Source organism: Hyperolius riggenbachi, chromosome 7, assembly GCF_040937935.1.
Source record: "Hyperolius riggenbachi isolate aHypRig1 chromosome 7, aHypRig1.pri, whole genome shotgun sequence".
NCBI lineage: Eukaryota > Metazoa > Chordata > Amphibia > Anura > Hyperoliidae > Hyperolius > Hyperolius riggenbachi.
The window spans coordinates 252,546,009-252,570,615 of NC_090652.1; the positions used below are offsets into that span (position 1 = coordinate 252,546,009).

The 24,607-nt window shown below is 43.1% G+C and overlaps 1 protein-coding gene across 8 annotated transcripts in view; it reads left to right on the plus strand.

Moving 5' to 3' along the window:
• The window catches only part of DYNC1I2 (dynein cytoplasmic 1 intermediate chain 2), a 213,009-nt gene that overhangs the window by 81,522 nt on the left and 106,880 nt on the right, over window positions 1–24,607 (plus strand). For 2 of the 8 annotated variants that reach the window (XM_068245516.1, XM_068245518.1), the window contains exons 5-6: window positions 5,059–5,203; window positions 10,945–10,968. In XM_068245516.1, the coding sequence (XP_068101617.1) occupies window positions 5,059–5,203; window positions 10,945–10,968 (169 nt within the window). The remainder of the gene's footprint in view (window positions 1–5,058; window positions 5,204–10,944; window positions 10,969–24,607) is intronic. The other 6 variants (XM_068245517.1, XM_068245520.1, XM_068245519.1 and 3 more) reach the window with 3 other exon arrangements.

Consider the following 24,607-nt stretch of genomic DNA (forward strand, 5'->3'; position numbering starts at 1 on the left):
CTTATGAAAAGATATCACACCTTATCAAAAAATTTCACACCTTATCAAAGTAACACCCCTTATCAGAGTAGCATAGCGAGCACTACGAACTCGCAGGGGCTCAGGGCAGGACGAGTGCCATTGCCAGTTAGCAGACATAAGTCCGTAGCGCTCGCTATGCTACTCTGATAAGGCGTGTTAACTTTGATAAGGTTTGATATTTGAGTTATCACGGTTTAGTGAATCAAGCCCTATGTGTGAAATTATACTCAAGGATACGTTAATCTCCTTGGCGGTAACCCCGTGCGTGACACGGGGTAAGCCGCCGGAGGGTGCCGCTCAGGCCCTGCTGGGCCGATTTACACCATTTTTTTTTTTCAAACACGCAGCTAGCACTCTGCTAGCTGCATATTTGGTCTGATCGCCGCCGCCGATGCGCCGCTACCCGCCGCGATACAGCCCCCCCGCATACCCAAGCGCAGTCTGGCCAATCGCCGCCAGGCTGCGCTATGGGGTGGATCGGGATTCCCTGTGACATCGCCGACGTCGATGACGTCACTCCGTTCGTCGCTATTTCGACTAGGGAAGCCCTCAAGGAAATCCCGTTCAGAACGGGATTTCCTTATGGGCAAGCGGCGGCGATCGGCGAGTACGGGGGGACGCCGCAGAGAGGGGGGAAGCATGTAGCTAGCGCTAGGCTAGCTACATGCTAAAAAAAAAATCATACCGCCAGGGAGGTTAATGCACACTAAGTCATCCTTTAAAGGACCACTGTCGCGAAAAAGTAGGCAGTTAAAAATTGACAGAACCGACAGGTTTTGGGCCAGTCCATCTCCTCATGGTGGATTCTAAGGGTTTTATTTGTTTTCAACAGCATTTGCCCCAAATTAATAATGCAGTTATTACATTTTGCTGATTATAGTTCTCAAAAATGTTTTTGTGAGGATTTAATACGAGTACACTTATTGTTTCAAGGTGATGTGTAGGTAAACTGCTAAACGTACCTTTCAGATACATATGTGAACTGATTTGTTACTCTATTAAGCCAAATTTCAGATTCATTTGCCTCTGCCACACTACATAGCAAGGCAGTTAAGGCCTCTACTTCCTCGTTCAATTTATTGTTCCCTGTCCTGTTCCTTAGCACTGTGTACTCAATAAGCAATTCTGGTGGTCTTTGAGATGTTCCTAACTTTGGCTTTCATGCAGATTTAATGTAAATTGTATGGCCAATTCCAAGTCAGGTGCCCCTCATGAAGATTTTATTAGTAACATCTCATTGACCAAGCAGATTGATTATGCCAGTTCTTGTGTCAGTCACCATCTTGTCACATAGGAAGTTACAGACTTGAAACAGGAAGTAGTGTTACTTCTCTGGCTCTGCAGTCTGACATAAATGTGTGATTGATAATATTAGGTGGACCGGATTACACATCCTTGGCAAGTATTATTTCTCTTTTAGTTTGTATGTTCTCACCGTGTCTGTTGGGGTTTCCTCCGGGCACTCCGGTTTCTGCTCATGTCCCAAAAACATACAGATAGGATAATTGACTTTCTCCTAAAATTGGCCCTAGATTATGATGGATGGACTATAGTAGGGATTCTTTTGTGAGCCCCTCTGAGGGACAGTTAACGTCGACCTCTTGTACAGGGCTGAAGTAAAACATAAAGACATGCACCCTGTATGTAGTTAGAGAGTTTAGCCAGTCTAATATACTTCTCATTTGTGACTAAGCACAACTGTATTTTGACCTCTCAGCTTTGTCAGCTGGCTGCCTTGGCAGAGCAGCTAATTTGCAAGCACAGCATGTTAACAATAAGCCTGCTTCCATGAAAGCAGGAAGTACACACACTGCAGATTTATTGCTGGATTTGTATCAGCTGCAAGAAAGAAATGTTTTTATTTAAAGGTGTTATACTGTTGCTTATCTTTTAGAGCAGAGAGGACGTTTTGAGTTCAGGTCCGCTTTAAAGAGGAACTCCAACCAAGAATTTAACTTTATCCCAATCAGTAGCTGATACCTCCTTTTACATGAGAAATATATTGCTTTTCACAAACAGACCATCAGGGGGCGCTGTATGACTGATTTTGTGCTGAAACCCCTCCCACAAGAAGCTCGGAGTACCGCGGTACTCTGGGCAAACTGCCACAATGTAACAGTGTTCACAGACAGGAACTAGCTGTTTACAGCTGTCTCTAACGGTCAAAACAGCTAGCAGCAGCTACATAACCTGCCCACAGTAAAAATGTCACCATGTAATAAATGTCCGAATGTAAATCGGGGAGAGGAAAGATTTTACAATGAGCAAACACTGACTAAATCATTTATACATAATTATTGTAAAAATAAAGCACTTTTTTTATTACATTATTTTCACTGGAGTTCCTCTTTAAAGAGGAACGCCAGTGAAAATAATGTAGTAAAAAAAGTGCTTCATTTTTTACCATAATTATGTATAAATGATTTAGTCAGTGTTTGCTCATTGTAAAATCTTTCCTCTCCCCGATTTACATTCGGACATTTATTACATGGTGACATTTTTACTGTGGGCAGGTTATGTAGCTGCTGCTCGCTGTTTTGGCTGTTAGAGATGGTCCGTTTGTGAAAAGCATTCTATTTCTCATGTAAAAGGGGGTATCAGCTACTGATTGGGATAAAGTTCAATTCTAGGTTGGAGTTTCTCTTTAAGTGACAAGATTATATGCACTGTACTGTTCAGCGCCACAGAAGATGTTGGCGTGATATAGATACTAAATAATAATTCCCCTTAAAAGGTAAATGCACATTAGGCTTACAGCTAACAGATGTGCATGAACAAAATAAAAAAAAAAAACTTAAAAGCAACTGGAGTCCTAATACATTTGTGTCTGATAAGAATGTAAAAGGGGAAGGTATAGCATATGCTGCATAAAAAAGAGAGGAAAATAGGCATACTAATAAGAAACTAGGACACTAATAGAATACAAGAATATAGATTCAGAGAAAATAACTGAACTTAAGTACAGTTCGTTTTACTCTAAATCCAAAGCAAATGTAGAGTGTACCATTTACATTCCGTTATTGGTATCATATGTCTAACATATGTGTTTGAATATGTTACACTGAAATTCTTTGGTGAACGTAATTGTCAAAAAGAATGTAGCTGGGAGGACAGTGTGACTGGTAGCCGTGTAGTCAGTTTTTGGGACTAGGTACAGTATTCTTGGAGTAGTGATTCCTCTGTACTATGTTTGTTCTCAGCAAGTAGTGTGACTGCTTAAATTATCATTAAAGTATACTCGAGATGGCGTTACCTGATGAGATAAACATATGTACGTATGTACAGGGCCAAGCATACAAATAACCAGGCTGGTTTCCATTTCTGCCTGAAAGGGTTAACAATTCAGGTATGCAAGTGACAGTTTATCTCTAGTCAGGCTATAGCAGAATCCTCACTGATCAGGAATTAAAGCCATAAAACGCTTGCCTGGCAGGGAACAGTTTCAGAGAGCAGGGGATATATAGAAAAAAAGGTCAATAGTTCATATATTTTAGCTCACTGAGACTGTGTGAAAGACTGTATCATTCATATGAGACAATACAACATTAATCTTTTTTTAGGCTTTTAAAAATAAAACGGTGGCATTATTAAAAAAAAAGTCTAAAAAGTAGTCTTCAAGAGTAGTAGAATGAATACAATTTTCTCATCAGTTTAATCAGTGGCTGTTACTGCTGCTGGCATAGTGGCGGCTGCTAATCAGTGGCTGCTACTGCTGCTGGCATAATGGCAGCTGCTAATCAGTGGCTGTTACTGCTGCTGGCATAGTGGCGGCTGCTAATCAGTGGCTGCTACTGCTGCTGGCATAATGGCAGCTGCTAATCAGTGGCTGTTACTGCTGCTGGCATAGTGGCGGCTGCTAATCGGTGGCTGCTACTGCTGCTGGCATAATGGCAGCTGCTAATCAGTGGCTGTTACATCTGCTGGCATAATGGCAGCTGCTAATCAGTGGCTGTTACTGCTGCTCGCATAATGGCAGCTGCTATTCAGTGGCTGTTACTGCTGCTGGCAAAGTGGCGGCTGCAAAACATTGGCTTTTACTTGTGCTGGCACAGTGGCAGCTGCTAATCAGTGGCTGTGACTGCTGCTTGCACAGTGGCAGCTGCTAATCAGTGGCTGTTACTGCTGCTGGCACAGTGGCAGCTGCTAATCAGTGGCTGTGACTGCTGCTTGCACAGTGGCGGCCGCTACTAAGTGGCTTTTACTGCTGCTCTCATGGTGGCAGCTGCTACTAAGTGGCTGTTTCTGCTGCTGGCACAGTGGAAGCTGCTACTCGGTGGCTGTTATTGCTGCAGGCACAGTGACAGCTGATACTCGATGACTGTTATGGCTGCAGGCACAGTGACAGCTGCTAATCAGTGGCTGTTACTGCTGCCAGTACAGTGGCAGCTGGTAATCAGTGGCTGTTACTGCTGCTAACATAGTGGCGGCTGCTAATCAATACTGCTACAGTGGTGGCTGATAACCTACAGGTGAACAAAGAGGGAAGCAGAGCGGTAACAGGGGTGGCCCCTGCACACTGCACTGCAGCTATGGCCTGCAGGCCGCATGGAATTAACCACTGCGGAGAGCTTTTGGGGCCAACAGAAAAGGCTCGGTGGGCCACATTTGGCCCCTTGGCTATGCCTGATTTACAGGATCCAGAACCTTCCCTCTTCTTGGTTAAGTATTTGACTTATGACCTGAGTTTGCCTCAGATACACTTTAACAGGAAGCAGGAAGGTATTGCTTCCTTTCATATGTGTGGCATTATAGCATTCACTTAGATGGCAGGTACACTTTAAACCAAAGTATATCCAGTATCATCACTTACCATTCTTTCTCCCCTCTTTGTCACCAACATGTTTTATGCAAATGCATGAATAATCCAGCATGTGATTGGTAACTCTCTCTTCCCTTCTTTTCTCCCATTCTTCATCTCTATCCATGTATGTTTTGTTTTTTTGTTTTGGTTCGCCATCCTTTTTCTGTTATCCCTTTTTTTTTACCTTTGCGTTTCTTCAACTCCCTCACGTTAACTTGCTTTGGAAACAACTTAAGTGGTCCACCCCCTGCGAATTGTAACAGAGGATACGTGTCTGTTTCACTATTTAGTCCCTCCACCTACGTCTCCCTCCTCCAAGTCTGTGAGCACGCCGAGTGAGGCTGGAAGCCAGGACTCCGGAGATGGAACCGGAGGAGCCAGGTATGTGATGCTACTAACCCCTCTAGAAATGTATGATGTGGTGTAACCCTGCTGACTCTACACAGACCAGTCAAAAGCCCACACTGATCAGTAGACAAGACACAGAACATTTACATTGCGCTTTTCTCCTGGCAGACTCAAAACTCCAGAGCTGCAGCCACTAGGCGCAGTAGCAGTGTTAGGGAGTCTCCTACTGAATAGGTGCTGGCTTACTGAACAGGAAGAGCCGAGATTCGAACCCAGGTCTCCTTTGTTAGAGGCTGAGCACTTAACCATTACACTATCCATCCACTGGGACTGGCAGTCACTACAGATATTTGGTCAGTATTAGCACACAGGCATGTTTTCAGAAGCATTGATGTTTGGGACTGCTGATGGCTTTGACAGGTGGTAGTAGTTAAAGAGAAACTGTAGTAAAGAATAAAAATGCTTATTTTTATTAATTTATAATTGACTGTATTTTTTGGACTATACGACTCACTTTTTCTCCCCTAAAAGTGGGGGAAAAAGTCACTGCGTCTTATAGTCCAAATGCAGGGAGTTCCTGACTTGTGAACGCCTGCCAATACAAACCTCCAACCCGCTGCAATGTTGGGGACTCCCTGTATTGTGCCCATGCAGAGGAGGATACAGGGGGACAGAGGAGGACACAGGGAGACACAAGGTACAAAGGGGGCATCATCCTTACCCAGATTAACATTCTGAAATTTATCACGGGCGGCAAAATATTTAGTCCTGTCAGGTGATATCTACGAAATGTTTGCTTACTGAGAGTTCTAAAGCCAGCACAAAATATGCCTGGTCTCCCACAATTGTCTGGGAGGAGAATTCTGCATAACTTAGCAGCCTAGGTTAAACATCACTGGCCAGGCAGCGCTACATACAGCAATATATACATATCGGAAGTGTTTTGGATGCTGAAACCAGGAAAATTACAATCGAAAAGATGGTAACCTTAATAATTTACTACTATGTCACTACAGTGCCTGTAAAGGTACATACACACGTTAGAGCTGCAACTCACAGCGACAGCATACAGGAGATAGAGCGGAGACAGCCACCTTCACCTTTAAGGGGTTTATTAAGCAATCAGGCATCTTTTTTTACATGTTGATTTCTTCAGAGTATAAACAGTCTTTCCTATGTACATCACATATATTTACAGCATACAGACATGAAGCTAGTATTCTAACTAGGAAGCGTATAGAGCAGTGGTCCTCAAACTAAGGCCCGCGGGCCGAATGTGGCCCCCTGAGGCTTTTTTACCGGCCCCCCACAAACAAAATGTATTACTTATAGATGCGGTCAGCTACATTTTTAAATATTGGTGGTCCGCATATAGAATAGCAGTGCTGGCACCACCCATCTACATGGAAGCCAGAAGGCAGTAATTTGCTGGTTTCGAATCACATTCCACATCAGGTGACACTGCTGTCCAATTGGACTGCAGGTTGTCACCTGGGTATGCTTCACTGTCTGGCCTGCAAAGACTTCTACATCATTCTATGTATACTCCGGCCCCCCAGCATACTGAAGTATGTTGACCCGGCCCTCGACCCAAAACGTTTGGGGACCCGTGGTATAGAGCATAGCATGCAAAAGATGTAAAGTACAGCTCTGCCATCCTGTCTCCCTCTTTTATATGAACATCAAAGAGTTAAATTCTGACATCACCCGAGCCATACCCCCAAGCCTACAATTGGCGGGCATGGGCATGTAACCCACATCATCATCTAATACACCAGTGCTTTATGCCCTAGATGCAAGGAATGCAATGTTTTCCAAATATCGGCTTTGTTTACCGTTTCGTCGTCTGTCGGTACAGTTAGACCTGAAAACATATTATGTGTCGTTCTAGAGGAACATGTTTCTTGTAAATAATCCTAGTTTCTCTCCAAGAAACTATGCTTAAAGAGACCCTGCATCTCAAGTCTTTACTAGACTTTAGTACCTGAGGCCTAGAATTCAAGTACAAACGGCCGGTCGTTTGGAAAAATCAGACGTGTGCGAGATTTAAGACCTCCAGGTGTCAGACCTACCTCTGCAGTTGAGCTGTCATTTTAATATTAGTTACAGAGGAGGTTGACTGCAGTTTAAAGAGAAACCGTAACCAAGAATTGAACTTCATCCCAATCAGTAGCTGATACCTCCTTTCCCATGAGATATCTTTTCCTTTTTCACAAACCGATCATCAGGGGGCTCTGTATGGCTGATATTGTGGTGAAACCCCTCCCACAGTGTGATGTCAGGACCATGGTTCTGACATCACACTGCGAGCCTTGTTGCATTGTGGGAAATAACAGCTTTTTCCAACTGCAAAAAAAGCAAGCAGCATCTCCTTCCAGTGATATCACCTGCCAGCAGTAAAAATGTCACCATGTGATAAATGTCAGAATGTAAATCAGGGAGAGGAAAGATTTTACAATGGGCAAACACTGACTAAATGATTTATACATAATTATTGTAAAAATGAAGCACCTTTTTATTACATTCTTTTCACTGGAGTTCTTCTTTAAATAGAGCCCGAGGTGGGCTCAAAAAAAAAAAAAGTAACCTGAACCGCAGGGCTGAGCGGATCAGGTAGCTGCAAAAACCGCCGCTCTCATGGGCCGCAATGGCCCACTTTTACTTGCGACGCTGCACTGAGAGACTGTGTTACCTCTCATAGCGTGCAGGGAGGCGGGGAAGCAGCAGGAGGTGCGGCCATGAGAAACCCTGTAGGAACGCCCCTGTCAGGAGTTTTAAACAGGGAATTCTCTGTCATTAGGCAGAGAATATGGCTCTTTGTCCCATCTGCCCCCCGAAGATCCACCTCTGGTTCTCTTTAACCACTTCATGCCATGGGCGGAAAAAAGCCCATGCATGTTCCCGCGGCACACGTGGACTTGTATTAACATCCTATTTGCTCTAAAGTTGCACAGATAGGATGTTTATAAATGTCCATACTGCAGGTAGTGGTTAAAAACATTTTTTCCCTTTTCCACGGTGCTTTGAACCCTTCACCCAAAAAATTTCAAATGTTCAATACATATGTACAGAAGCTTATAAAAAATATAGTTAGTCATAATTAGCCTAGTAAAACATTGGTAAATATCACCAATATTTTACTACAGCTACACCTAACCCCATTCACACACAGAACCCTCCCTCTATTAATGCCTAACCCTGAGAGCCTCCTGGTGGTGCCTAACCCTGAGACCCTCCTGGTGGTGCCTAACCCTGAGACCCTCCTGGTGGTGCATAACCCTGAGACCCTCCTGGTGGTGCCTAACTCTGAGACCCTCCTGGTGGTGCCTAACCCTGAGACCCTCCTGGTGGTGCCTAACCCTGAGACCCTCCTGGTGGTGCCTAACCCTGAGACCTTCCTGGTGGTGCCTAACCCTGAGACCCTCCTGGTGGTGCCTAACCCTTAGATCCCCATGGTGGTGCCTAACCCTGAGACCCTCCTGGTGGTGCCTACCCCTGAGACCCTCCTGGTGGTGCCTAACCCTGAGACCCTCCTGGTGGTGCCTAACCCTGAGACTCTCCTGGTGGTGCCTAACCCTGAGACCCTCCTGGTGGTGCCTAACCCTTAGATCCCCATGGTGGTGCCTAACCCTAATCCCCCCTCTCCTGATGTCTAACCCTAAAACCCTCTTCCCGATGCCTAACCCTAAAACTCCCTTTCTCTGCTCCCAATAACGTTAATACAAAAAGCGATATATTTCACAAGATATTAAAGTTAAAAATGATCATTTACAATATTATAAAACTCAAAACAGAAAATTTAGTTTGGACGGATGTGGCGGCCGCTATTTGTCGGACGCCCAAATTTCTTCTCGTCAAATAACATTAATAAAAAAAAGATACATCTGTAAGATAATGAAGGGCAAAACGATTATTGACAATTTTGTAATTCTGTAAACAAATTTGAAAACGATAATTATCGAAACACTTATTGTAAAAACAAAATATTTTGGTTGGATGCCCGCTATTTATCGGGCGCCCTATTTATTTGGGCGCCCAATAGCCGATATTTTGCATTAGTCTCTAAGGGGAGCCCAAATAGTCCATTAGCCCCAGGCGCCCAAATGTCCTTTTCCTGCCTGGCAGACCTGCTGATCTTTCTGGCTTAATGTCTTAATCACACACCTGACACAAGTACGCAGCTAATCTTGTCAGACTTCAGTCAGAAATATCTGATCTGCATGCTTCTTCTGGGACTATGGCTTAAAAGTATTGTAGGCAGAGGATCAGCAGGACAGCCAGGCAACGTGCATTGCTCAAAGGGAAGTAAATATGTCAGCCTCTATATGCCTTTCACTCCAGGTTCCGGTAAACATATTAGGTACCGCACAATCTTCCATCACTGTGCGATTTTTCCATCCTCTGCACCAATGCAGAGGTCAGAGCATGGTTACACGGGGTACACATCATGTTGGCACTCAGATTCCTAGCGACATACAACCTTATTCTACACCCACTTTGTTGACTAGTTTTGTATATTTATTTACCATGTGCATGTTGTCTAAAATGACACTGACTTTGTATAAGTGTTTTTGCATTTTTTATTTTTAAACTAACCCAGAATTCCAATCAAATTGGGGACAACGGTCCGTTCTAAATACTATAAGCTTTACAAAAGTTGTCTGAAAGTACTTGAGAAACTCATTTTTTTTAAATACTTTTGTGGTTATAAGCAGCCCTCTCTGGCTTCTTCCATTTGCTTTTAAAGAAGATTATATTATACAATGGAAGTGCTTTATTTTACATCACTGCCTTGTGAGGTTGAGGAAATTGCTATCTAGGCTCTCAGATATTCGAGAGGTCGTCAGACTTAAAGGACATATTTTACATACATTGGCCAGCAGGTTATAGAGAAGAGGGCTGTGATGGGACATCTGTGTTCTGACTTTATATATGCTGTATACTGTGTGTATATGTATGTATGTATGTGTGTATGTATGTATATACACACACACACACACACACACACACACACACACACACACACACACACAACATTTGTATAGCGCTTTTCTCCTGTTGGACTCACTCGCACTCAAGAGCTGCAGCTACTGAGGGTGCGCTCAACCTGCAGTGTTGGGAAGTCGTGCCCAAGGATTTCTTACCGAATAGGTACTGATCCTAGCCAGGATTCAAACCCAGGTCTCCCACGTCAGAGCCCTTAACCAGTACACTATCAGTGTTTTCCAGGGTGGGGGTCCTCACAAGTTTGCTTCAGGCAGCAAAACGTCTATCTGTATCTTTAATAGAGCATTGGTGTATTTTTGGTGGCCCTGTGACCTGGTTTTACATTTATTAGCTATAAGCAAAAAGTCTAGAAACTGCCCTGGGGGAGGAATATAAATGGATAAGGAAAGTTCATTTTTTTTCTAGAATTCAACTTCATGTACTTTCAGTACTTCCCTGTAAAGCTTACAGTACTGTGTGTTTATTGAGGTTGACTTGCCCATATGTCTGTCTTAATAATCACATCAGCAATACTTTCACTACCTTTCTGCTTGCAAGGTACCTTCCTCTGGTCTTTACTAGCCTCACACATGCTACAGCCACAAACCTTTTGATATCTACTCTAATGTGTAGCTGCAGTGCTTTATATGAGGAGCATGGCTTGCTGATGAAATCTTTTTGCTTTTAAGACATTGGAAGGTATCTTCTCTATAGTCCTCATCCCTAACTCTCTAACATAGTGGTGTCCTGTGATGTGTATTAACCACCTGCATGTGCTTGTTTTGCAGTGCCAGAGCCACAGTTACCAAGAAGTAAAGAATATATACCTTTTTATTTTATGCTTAACCATATAGCGCTTATATAAACTAAGTTATGTAAGAGCCAGAACTTGATAGAGGCGGTCAGGGCTGTGGAGTCGGAGTCGTGGAGTCGGGCAATTTTGGGTGCCTGGAGTCGGAGTCGGAGAAAATATGATAAAATGTTCTATTTCTCAGATAATAGTCATTAAAAATAATGTATATATACAGTATATATACAGTAATAGCTGTGCTTAGTCCACAAAAATTAAATAAACCAATCAAAATTAGTTACTTGTGCTGCTTCAATAAAGCAGTCCCCGTATTTTTAAGGTCAGATATACATATCTGATTGTGACTGTATATATGATGTGTACACAGGAATCTCTTATATATACTAAATAACATCTATGCTGTAAGAATAAAGCCTGATGTGTAGCTGTGTCACTAATAGAGATGGTCAATGAGATGGAAATAATTCTGCACTGATGCTGATTTATGCAAATGTATGCACTCCCTTTGCTGATGAAATCAAATAATTTGATATGTTGTTGAAATTTGGTTTAGTGACTGCAAATTAAAGGGTACCTGAGACGGATGAAAAGTAAAGTTTTATACATACCTGGGGCTTCCTCCAGCCCCCTTCAGGCTAATCAGTCCCTCGCTGTCCTCCACCACCCGGATGTTCTGCTATGAGTCCTGGTAATTCAGCCAGTCAGCGCTGTCCGGCCGCATGCCGCTCCCACAGCCAGGAACATTCTGCACCTGCGCAATAGTGCTGCACAGGTGTAGTATGCTCCTGGCGGTGGAGTGTGTGCCTGCGCACTACACCCGATTGGCTAAAGTACCTGGACTCATAGCAGAAGATCCAGGTGGTGGAGGAGGACAACGAGGGACGGATTATCCTGAAGGCGGCTGGAGGAAGCCCCAGGTATGTATAAAACTTTAATTTCATCAGTCTCAGGTTTACTTTGTTACACAGTAGTACTATACTCTACATATGCACTCCCCACAGAGCTGCAGGGAATCCACTGAGAATGCTGTGCACACAGAGGTGTTGTCTGTTTACAACCTTCTTATTCCCCTGCAGAGTACCTGCACATCACTCTTACATGTTTCCCACACTTACATTGCCTAGGGCCTGATAGATGTTCTTTGTTCCGGTTTGTACCTTTTACAAGTACTCTTACCAAGGACTAGTTTTAGTCTATGACTAAAGGGAATAAATATGGCAGTCTACATATCCTTCTCACTTCAGTTGTCTTGTAAAATTCCTAAGCGTTGGCAGTTAAGAGACGAATTTCACGTTACATACTTTTAATCAACAAAATTGTAATATGCAAATTAGAGGAGTCGGAGTCGTGGAGTCGGAGTCGGTGGAATCCTAAACTGAGGAGTCGGAGTCGGTGGATTTTTGGATCGACTCCACAGCCCTGGAGGCGGTATAATAAGATCACTGTTGGTCACACGCACTTGAGGGGCCCATATCTAGTAATGTATGAGAAAATCGACCAAGAGACAGATCTCTTTCTCATCAAATCTTATCAGACAGAGATCTGTTGGCTTCCCATACACTGTAGGCCGATTTCAGCATCAATCGGCAAAAAATAAATAAAAATCAAGCCATGTCAACACAGGAACTGCGCTGAGTATATAGTTTTATTTAACAATATAATAATTACTGTACAGTATATCCCTAACATCCTAGATGGAGTACTTCTGCCCGTCATGCTTTGCCAGTCACATTGATGCCCACTTAAGTCTTTTTATAGGGTTCTCCTTTGTTTAATTTTGTATATGTAGCCCTTCCAGTATGAAACAGTAATACCTCTTTGCAATAGACCCTGGAGGTGACACTAGGACAAATAATTACTATCACTAGGACAAATAATTACTATCAATGGGTTAAATACTGATGACTAGGTTTTGTAGCATGAGGGTTACTGATGGCTAGTTACTGCAGCTGGGAAGCTTGCGTTTCTATAGTAACTTTTGGGAGGCTGCTGTGCTGTAGTCCAGGCAGCGAATTGAATTCATTTGGCACCGTATGGTGCTGTATGTAATGTAACAGCAATTGATAGACGTTTTAACTGCCCGCAGATTTAAATAACTTGAGTGTCTACAGTAATGATTGCTTAAAGGAAAGCTATTGCTAGATTGTTAAATATTACAGTTGAGGCACATCTACAAACAAAACTGACCGCAGGGCTAATGCTATGAGTACAGCCCTGTCTGTCTTACCTCAAAGAATAGTCATTTTTGTAGTTACTCTACTGGCTTACCTATCTGGGTCCTAATCATGGCTCTCCTTACATCCAGTGGTCAGGGGTGTTCATGGACTAATGTGAACTCCCTACCTAGTGTTGATGGATAGGCGCTCAGACTGGTAGTAGAGCCATATTCTGAGCTCAAGTGTGAAAAGGCAGAGGGAATAGTATCCAGACGCACAACCACTGCTCTATAATGAATACTCATTCTGTGAGATCAGATGGGCAGGGCGGTGCTTTACTCAAACTACAGTCCTGGCCAAAAGTTTGGGAGACTGTCAAATATTAGTTTTCACAAAGTTTGCTACTAAACTGCTTTTAGATCTTTATTTCAGTTGTTAATGTGATGTACTGAAATATAGTTATAAGCACTTCATACGTTTCAAAGGCTTTTATTGACAATTACAAGAGATTTATGCAAAGAGTCAGTATTTGCAGTGTTGGCCCTTCTTTTTCAGGACCTCTGCAATTCGACTGGACATGCTCTCAATCAACTTCTGGGCCAAATCCTGACTGATAGCAACCCATTCTTTCATAATCACTTCTTTGAGTTTTTCAAAATTAGTTGGTTTTTGTTTGTCCACCCGCTTCTTGAGGAATGACCACAAGTTCTCAATGGGATTAAGATCTGGGGAGTTTTTTAGGCCATGGACCCAAAATGTCAACGTTTTGGTCCCCAAGCCACTTAGTTATCACTTTTGCCTTATGGCACGGTGCTCCATCGTGCTGGAAAATGCATTGTTCTTCACCAAACTGTTGTTGGATTGTTGGAAGAAGTTGCTGTTGTAGGGTGTTTTGGTACCATTCTTTATTCATGAATTGTGAGTGAGCCCACTCCCTTGGATGAGAAGCAACTGCACACATGAATGGTCTCAGGTTGCTTTACTGTTGACATGACACAGGACTGATGGTAGCGCTCACCTTTTCTTCTCCTGACAAGCCTTTTTCCAGATGCCCCAGACAATTGGAAAGGGGCTTCATCGGAGAATATGACTTTGCCCCAGTCCTCAGCAGTCCATTCACCATACTTTCTGCAGAAGATCAATCTGTCCCTGATGTTTTTTTGGGAGAGAAGTGGCTTCTTTGCTGCCCTTCTTGACACCAGGCCATCTTCCAAAAGTCTTCGCCTCACTGTGTGTACAGATGCGCTCACACCTGCCTGCTGCCGTTCCTGAGCAACCTTTGCACTGGTTGCACTCCGATCCCGCAGCTGAATCCTCTTTAGGAGATGATCCTGGCGGTTGCTGGACTTTCTTGGACACCCTGAAGCCTTCTTAACAAGAATTGAACCTCTTTCCTTGAAGTTCTTGATGACCCTATAAATTGTTGATTTAGGTGCAATCTTAGTAGCCACAATATCCTTGCCTGTGAAGCCATTTTTATGCAACGCAATGATGGCTGCATGTGTTTCTTTGCTGGTCACCATGGTTAACAATGGAAGATCAATGATTTCAAGCTTTACCCTACTTTTAACATGTCAAGTCTGCCATTCTAACCCAATCAGCCTGACATAATGATCTCCAGCCTTGTGCCTGTCAACATTCTCACCTGAGTTAACAAGACGATTACTGAAATGATCTCAGCAGGTCCTTTAATGACAGCAATAAAATGCAGTGAACAGTTTTTTGGGGGGATTCAGTTAATTTTCATGGCAAAGAAGGACAATGCAATTCATCTGAACACTCTTCATAACATTCTGGAGTATATGCAAATTGCTATTATAAAAACTTAAGCACCAACTTTTCTAATTTCCAATATTTTTGACAGTCTCAAAACTTTTGGCCAGGACTGTACTAGCCATGCTGTCAATTTTTAAGTTTTCCATTTTGAAGGACTTTAAAGAGGACCTAAGATTAAAACTAAAGGATTCCACATTTAGCACAGATTATAAGAGAAGCAATTTTATTTGGCCAAATAAGTTTGCATGGAATTGGCAGTTGCTTAACTGACATAGACAACATGATGCAAGGACAGATAATATGGATATTACAAGTCAAGCACAGGATATGAGTTAAAATGGTAGCAAACAGGATGAGAAGCGTTCATTTTCAGTTCTTAGCGCTAATGCTTTCAAGTCCTAGCCATTTCAGCATTGCTATTTGTGCTTGATAATTTGGCATAGCTACCAACTGAAATGTGTGTTAAGCGTCAATGGCTAAACATGTGAACCTTCCATTAATACTACCTAAACTGATTTCACCAATGCATATCAGTGCGCGAAGCGCAAGGATATCAGACAGTGCGTAGACAGCACTGTCTAATGGTCACATTGATGGGCTGTGAGGTTCGGCATACATCTATGTGCACAATGCAGTGCTATCTTATTCCATATAAATGAATAGTGTCAACAGTGCAAGTCAGATGATGTGCGTCTCTGTAAATTGGCTACCTGCATTGTACAGCAATGCTATAGTATGCACTGGTCCTTACTCATCATATGTGCTGGATTGGGAGTTTGAAATATGAAGATGTCAAGAGTGTCCGCTATTGGTTTTTAGCCGTCAGTATGTGATTGTATCACTGTACTTGTGAGCTACGTCTGCTTTAAACTGTAAGTGAACTCTTTATCAGAGGTGGGCAGCTATGTTTCCTATGTGCCCACAATTAGAACTGACATGGTTTAAAGAATCACAATCCCACTGCTGCAGCCAGTCCTCTTATGGGAATAGCGTTGAGTACAATTCAGTTTAATTTCTGTTTTTAAGTCATGAGCACCAATGAATTAAGACTGGATATGCATCCTATAGGTGGGCAGTGGGCTAGAGCTGTGTCAGATCCCTAATTGCTCCCTACAGCAGATTGATGTAGATTGAAATATGTTTTTTTGTGACACAGCGGTGCAGGGGGCTAGTGTGTAATGTCGCCCCTCACCCACTTCCACTACATGAAAGGGCTGGAGCCGCTGGCATTGCAGAGCATGGGGGTTAAGCAGGCCTGCCTAATTCTGCTGGGCTGCTGAATTTGTATTAGACGTATGGTGGGTTTCACATGAATTGACACATCGGAGCCTAAGGCTGTGATTAACCCATAATTACAGCCGTGTCACATCTTGGCAACACTATCAGTACCACATCCCAGTGGAAATGCAGATTGCTTCCTTACCAAAGCGCTGATGTGTTAGCCTTCTTCCTGTAGCAATAGTACCATTTCCTGCACATGTTTTCTGCTGAGGGCAATGTTACCAGATACTGATCATTCACACCCAGCCTGGTCAGGCCCTGCTTAGGATCACATGTTACAGGGGGATCAGGTCTCACAGTGGATGAGAAACAGATTACCGTGTTCCCTTCTGTGCCGTGACAGAGCCCATTACATCACAGAGGTTCAGCAAAATCACAGCTGCAGCTCTCTTGTATGCCCAGTGAATGGAACAGGAACAATCTCTTATTCGCAATAGGAATTCTTACTACAGGGGAATTCTTATGCCTCCTAGCAAAACAAAATAAAAGACCTCCAGCTCAACTGAAATGAGCCGCGTATGTTCATAACTCCGCCAACATGAACAGAGGTTGTCCGTTCCACATAGCTCTTGAAATTATGAGCCCTGGAGCCAAGCAAACCTGAACTGAAAATTAAAAATAAACATACACATATCATACTTGCCTCCCGTGCCGTCTACTCCTCAGTCTCTTTTCTCCTCTACTGCATCCTGTTAGTCCACTGTGATCAATGGAATTCTCCGTCCTCCATTTTGAAAATGGCACTTACACCATAACAGCTTCCTAGTCAGCACACTGTTAAACTGTAATATCACCCACTTGAGCAATAGGGAAACATAGACATTACTTTGCTCATTAGTTGGCCTTTCATTTATTAACAGAGAGCAACTGTAGTAGCTTCTGAAAAAGTGCGGTACAGACGGATCACTCTGGTATTCCCGAGCCAGGTGTATTGTTGCTGAGGGTGGAGGGACGATGGCGCAGTGTACAATGGCACAGGTCAGTTATCCTAGTGCCATCATGTTGTAAGGGCAGACACAGGGCACGGGATCCACAGCACTGCATGGCATGCTTCTCTCCCCACTATGCTCCACTGTAGCCACACGAGACACAGGTCAGTTGTCTTATTGACGCGCTCCACACCCCACACCATGTTGCAAGGGGGGAGGAGGGCTGCCTGGCATAGACACCGACACAGAACACAGCAGGGATACCAGTGCTGCAAGGCATGCTTCTCTCACTATTTACACTGTCCTGATTAATTAAGGTGAAGAGCTGCAGAAAGATTACCTAGGAGTTCTAAATAAATACTTCCCCAAACAGGCAATGACTGATTAAAAGCTGCTGCCCTCTCTATGTATCAGGAGGATCTTTACTGCCTGAGCCTGCATCATAACTTTGCCTTATGGCATCTGTTCCCCTGCTATTTACATCATCTGGCTATTTATGCTGTGCCCCCTGACTATTTACCCTATACTGGTGAGAGGACTATACTGGGGAGGGGGCTTATATGCGAGTCAGTGCCTTATTCCTGATTACTGAGGTAAAAGTTGGAGGGTCGGCTTATATGCAGGTCGGCTAATATGCGAGTATATGCAGTAGTTTTATTACCCTACTTCAGCAGGCCTCTGTCCGTCCCCGGCCGCAGAGATTTCAGGATGCTAATTGTTTTATTGTAGTCATTACCAAAAAGTAAACCATACATTTTCATCAACAGAGGGGGGTGGGTAATTGGGACAATCTCTTCAAAGAGATTATCTAGAGTGAATGTGTCAAGATAGCATCTCTGACTTCTATAAATAAGGACTGTGAGAAGAGAAGGATGGGGGGACATGGCAGCTTTTATGGAGAAATTCCAGTGAAAGAATGGGTGCTTAGTTCCCTTTAAGGAGGGGAGCTATGTGCTCAGCCATTGCTGTAGCTTGAAGCTCCGGTATGACAGATCTTTAAGCAGCCTCAGGATAGACTTCTATTCACACTAGATTCTCAGCTGGAGAGGGTTTGCGCAGGGTATATTAGGACGCAGCAGTTAATTTTGGTGCTGCAGTAACTTTGGCCATCCCATAGGCTGCAATGTTATTTATGTTTATGGGGCGTTTAAGAGGTTTATTTTGGTGCAAGAACACTAAACGTAGAGAGTAATGCCTTGACTTGGGGAAAGCAGCGGTGGGTTGCCAGGCTAGCATAAACTGACAATGGAATATCCAGTAACTGGCATAAGTAATAGGATAGTGTTAGGCTATGGGGAGGAATAATTGTTAGCGGCAGAAGAATTACAGTTAGCTGCATCGGTAGGAAGATTAGTGTTACATGTACCCTTACGAAGGTTAGTATTAGATGTATGGGTAAGTATAAGGTGTTTTGTTTAGAGTTAGGCATGGGAGCTGGAGAGTTAGTGTTAGAGGATAGGGTAGAGTGAGGGTTAAAAGCATACCATCATGAAAATTAGGAAAAAATTACCACAAGCGAACTAGAATATTGGCAGCATTATGTTACCAATATTCCAAGTATCAACACCACTCGCCCCAAAAAAATCACAACACTTAAAGCGGAACTGAAAGGTTAACAAAAAAACCCAAAGTGTTTCACTTACCTGGGGCTTCTGCCAGCCCCCTGCAGCCTTCCAGTCCCGCGCTGGTCCTCCACGATCCTCTCTTCTCCCGCCGCCAGCTACTTTGGGTTTGGTTGAAGTGGCAACTGTGCCTGCGCACCCTGGGCAGTTTTCTTCGCGTTCCCGCCTACTATAGCGTCCTGTGCTGTTGCGGGCTGGAACGTGAAGAGAGCTATGCGTGGCTCGGGGCGTGCAGGTGCAGTTGACCGTCGACTTACAAGTCGACCTTATGACGGAACCGAAACTAGCTGGCGGCAGGAGAACGGAGGATCGTGGAGGACCGGCGTGGGATAGGAAGGCTGCAAGGGGTTGGCTGAAGCCCCAGGTTACTGAAACACTGTTTAACCTTTCAGTTCCACTTTAAAGGGTATCTGAAGCGAGGGATATGGAGGCTGTCCTATTTATTTCCTTTTAAGCAATACCAGTTGCCTAGCTGTCCTGCTGATCCTCTGCCTCTAATACTTCTAGCCATAGACCCTGAACAAGCATGCAGCAGATCAGGTATTTCTGACATTGTCAAATCTGACAAGATTAGCTGCATGTTTCTGGTGTGATTCAGACACTACTGTGATTCAGCCAAATAGACCAGCAGGGCAACTGGCATAGTTTAAACGGAAATAAATATGGCAGCCTCCATATCCCTCTCACTTTAATTGTGCTTTAAAGAGGAACTCCAGTGAAAATAATGTAATAAAAAGTGCTTCATTTTTACAATAATTATGTATAAATGATTTAGTCAGTGTTTGCCCATTGTAAAATCTTTTAAATCCCTTATTACATTCTGACATTTATTACATGGTGACATTTTTACGGTTGGCAGGGGATGTAGCTGCTGCATGCTTTTTGGCAGTTGGAAACAGCTGTAAACCGCTATTTCCCACAATGCAGCAAGGTTCCCAGACAGGAAACTGCCAGGAGTACGTACTCAAGAGTTTCTTGTGGGAGGGGTTTCACCACAATATCAGTCATACAGCGCCCCCTGATGGTCTGTTTGTGAAAAGGAATAGATTTCTCATGTAAAAGGGGGTATCAGCTACTGAGTGGGTTAAAGTTCAATTCTTGGTCGGAGCTTCTCTTTAAAACATACGCATGCTAAGAGGCCTCAGGCTGACTCGGACTTAGTGGCCTGTGACATGCTGCAGCGAATGTAGTGGATTTTTGTATTGCATAAACACAGTTTGTGTCAATTTATTATAATGGCTTGATTTTTTTTTTAATGCATTAACTAATAGATGCATTAAATCAATAAAAGTGAACTAGAGCCTTCACAATGCAGCACAGCAGCCAGAACAGCCAGGCAATGAGACAGAGATATCATAGATAGAGGAAGGGAGGCGTGCACCAGTGAGTACGCATGGTAGTGTTTAATTGCACTTACTTCTCTCCAGCCTCATAAATGTACAATACCAGACATGTAGATGGATGGCACCGCTCCACCCAACAATTGTTTCATGCCGGGCCCTGGCGCCTGCTTGGCATGAAACAATTGTCAGGTGGAAATGTGCCATTTATCCATGTGTCTCACATTGTACAGCTATGTGGCTGGAGAAAAGTAACTGCAATTACACCCATTTATATGCATTCACTGGTCTCCTCCTTTCTTCCTCTATGATTGGTTTGGTCGGACTTTTAAAGTGGAGGCACAGTGACTCATAGGATGATTTGCATAAGTGATTCCATTATCAACCAGATTGCGTGCGGAAGCGCTGCAGTCACTCTGCTTTCCTTACAAGCGCACTGAGACAAAGATGGTTTCCGTCTTCCTTTAAAAAATAAAACAGTCCAGCTGAGGGAATCCTCAATATATCGAACAACAGGCTGTCAGAAGCACAGAAAGGCTATACATGTATTTATTTTTTTTAAGCAATGAGCAATTATATTTCTCCGTAGTGACATCTTTATACACTATATGTCATGATCCTCAACCAAGGACAGAAGACCTGCTCAATCCTAGGACGCAGAAATGTAACTTCCAGTTGTATGTGGTCCACTGTAAGTCATGGAGAGAATCCAAAGACATAGTAACAAAAGTTGTCTAGGACGGTGATACCTTTAATGACTTACTGTACAAGATTTCTTTGCAAACTTAAAAGACAACTGTAACGAGAGGTATGTGGAAGCTGCCACATTTATTTCCTTTTAAACAATACCAGTTGCCAGGCTGACCTATTTGGCAGCAGTAGTGTCTGAATAACACCAGAAACAAGCATGCAGCTAATCTTGTCAGATTTGACAATAATGTCAGAAACACCTGATGTGCATATGTTTGTTCGGTCTATGGCTAAAAATATTAGAGGCAGAAGATCAGCAGGACAGCCAGGCAACTTGTAATGCTTAAAAGGTAATTAATATGGCAGCCTCCATTTACCTCTAAGGGACAACTGTAGTGAGAGATGTATGGAGGATGCCATACTTATTTCCTTTTAAGTGAATCCTACTAGCGTACAATAAGTATGCTACATAGGAAACAATGCGTTGCTACATTGTAACTAGGGAAGTGACGCAGACAGCAATCACGGTGGCCTGCGGGGATATTAATGAATGGGAACTTTAGTTGGCACAGGGGGACTTTTGTTCCCTGCAGCCAATCCCCCCCCCCCCCCCCCCCACTGCTACCAGCAACATTGCGAGCATCTGGCTGGATGATCGCGTGCAACCCCCCCCCCCCCCCCTCCAAACTGCATGGACATGACTGGCGCGTGACTGCGGCTGTAGCAGCTGCTGCTGTGGACATGAAGCTTGCGTCCCAGGGGCAGAAATGGTTAAAGTGTACCAAGATGAAAAGAAGTAAAGACTTGATACTTTCCCAGGGCATCCTCCTGCCCCATAAGCTCGTATGAGTCCCAAGCCATCCTCCCGCGGTCTGCCCCGGTAACCGCTCTGTCGTGTCCAGTCTGAGTCTTCTGCGCACTTTAAAGGGACTCCGAGCACCTCTCCTTTGTATGCCTTTAAGACTCCGACCAGTACTACAACCTTTCTATAGCTTGTGCTCTCATCTTTCATTTGATGCCTGAATCGCCGTTCTACATCAAATAGTTTTCGTTCGATTTCAATTTAAAAATTGCGACTGCCATCTTGGCTATGTTATAACTTCCGGGTCACCCCATCTTCTCTGTTAGAGAAGTGCATCACTGAATAAAGCAGGAAGAAGTGACGCATGGCCATTGCAAGAGGCTCCTCCAGAGGGATCCTAGCACGACTTTGTTGGAAGTCGTCTGGCATAAAGAGCAACTGTCAGGCATAAAATAAAAAATCAATTCTTTATTTTTATCTGGTAAACAAGTAATAAGGATGCTAATTGGGCAATCCAAAAGTTAAAATCGCTATTACTTTTCTTGTTGATCAATTTATTGTTCCCCAGTTTACATGACTTATTTGGTACACAGAAAATTTGTTACACAAAAGAGAAGTTGCAGGGCATGCTGGGTTGTCTTTTTTGCTTCTCTACTTCCCCTGAGACTTAACTAATGCAGCCGGATTGGCTGAAGCCTCTTTCCCTCCTGGTTTCCTTTTCCACACCTCTGTTCCTCTCTGATTGGCCTAAATTTCTCAGGCTGAAACAATGCACTTTCTATAGGGAAGGGCGGGCAAACCGGGCAGAGGAGACTAAGGGCGGATATTGCATCACGACTGGCTTCAAAATAGCCACAGTAAATATGGAAACTGTTTAGAATAGGATTCTCTACTTTTCCTTTATAAAATTTACAGGAATCATAACGTGGACAGTGCAATACATATGTTATGTAAGTAGAGCAAGTATTTATCTATCTATCTATCTATCTATCTATCTATCTATCTATCTATCTATCTATCTATATATATATATATATATATATATATTAAAATATATATATATTTTATTTTTCCTGAGATAGTATGGCTGACAGCTCCTCTTTAGGCATACACATGAGAGGTGCTTGGAGTACCTTTAAAGTTTCAAAAGCTTGTGAAGAAATCTTATACAGTTAGGCACATAGACAACTTTTGTTATGTCTACAGAAATGTAACGGTGACTGGTCCATCTTTTTTCATATTGTCTCCTCTCCAGCAGCACCTTTCCAATGCATGCCTGTGACTCTGTCCACTAATTTCTATAACTCAGTTATCACGCCTAAAAGCTTTGCACGTAGGCGTGATAACTGAGCTTTTAGGCGTGATAACGGAGTTATCACGCTTTTGTGAATCAAGCCCAAAGTGTCTTAAGAGCAGAGTATGCAAGCAGGGAGCGCCTATACGACTCCTATGCAAACTCTGCTTTTAAGACATTTTGTGTTGATCTGAGGAAGCAGACTGCGTTCCGCGAAACGCACTATCACAGTATCAGATTACTATTTAAATGGATACTTTTAAATTTGCCCTGCCCCTTCTTGATAGAGGTAAACCATATTATATTTTCATATACCTGCATTGTCAACAACTACATATCCTCACTTCCGGTGGTAGTCAGCCCAGACCCCAAATCCTTTGGCGGCTGGTAGTGTTTGTTAGTTCATTGAACTTTCTACATCTCATTTTTTTCTGAAGCTCAACCAGTAAGGTTGAAGATCTAAAAAACCTGAGTGAGGACAGGTTTACCTCACTGGTCTACACACTGTGCTTGCTGGCCTTGCAACCCACCTTTGTGAGTTTTGTACGTTACTCTTTCTTATTGACTTATCCCCTTGACATAGTGCACCATTAGGGTCTGCTGGTGTCCCTGTCTCTCCTTTTTGTCTCCTCTGGAAGGTCCTCAGACTTCACTGGTCACCACACCCTTTGCAATTTCTATAAATGGATTCTGTTTAAAAAAAGGATCACTTACAATTCAAAACCAACGTGTTCCGTCACAGTTAAATTTGCGTTTCCTAGGATTGGACAGGCCATCTTCTGTTCTGGATTGTGGGCATGGCATAGTGTATGAAGATGTTTTGTCACTATGTATTAGTAAAATAGCCAATTACTAAAACCGTTGAGGGAATTCCCAAAACATGACACGTTGCAAGTACCCAGGTACTGGAATCAAAGTAATTACATTAGAGTAAAATGTAATTTAATGTAAAACAGTTATGAGACAAGGGACACTGTCGAAGAAATGGCATTTCGGGGGGTTACTTTGAAATAATTCAAGTCACTTTAGAAAGCAGTTTTCACCTTAGAAACCCTCAGCATAAGCATGCTTATCCAGATACTGGTAAATAAAGAGTTTCAGCGCCATCGTGTATAATTCCCATCTGCATTAACATAAACTACTTTTGTATGCAGTGGTTAATGTGATTGATTTCAAAATATGTCCCTTGATACCTTCTGGGGCGAAAAAAAAGATCCCAGTCGTCTCACGTATTCCTGTTTCTTCAAATATGTTTTCAACATGCAGATTCTTAAGCTGGACAGCTGCACTGAGTTACTCAACAAGGCCCGTTGTTGGCAAGCTGGAGTTTGTAGAGCACGAAATAGTTTTTTCTTAGTTTGTCAAACTGATGCTTGGTGCCGCGCAGGAGAACCCAGACTGAACTGTCTGCAAATCTTTACATAGCACAGGTAGTCTTGAAATAGAGACCTTCTTAGTTCTTAAGTAAACGCCACAACTTAAGTTTTACCCTGAATTAGAAAGCCCTGTTCTCCGCAGTTTGATTACATTTCTGGGGAATGTTTTCTTTTGTGGCTACAGAACTTGTGTATTGCTACTTTAAGTGGAATTCCAGGCAAAATGTGAAAAGGCATGTTATGCCAACTTGTATATGTACAAAGATAAATGAAGATATTGTGTCTTTATCTTTTTATATCTTATCGTTTGGGTGGCGTAGTCGTGGATAGCTCTCTGATCTTGCACTACTGGGGTCCCCAGTTTATATCTTTAC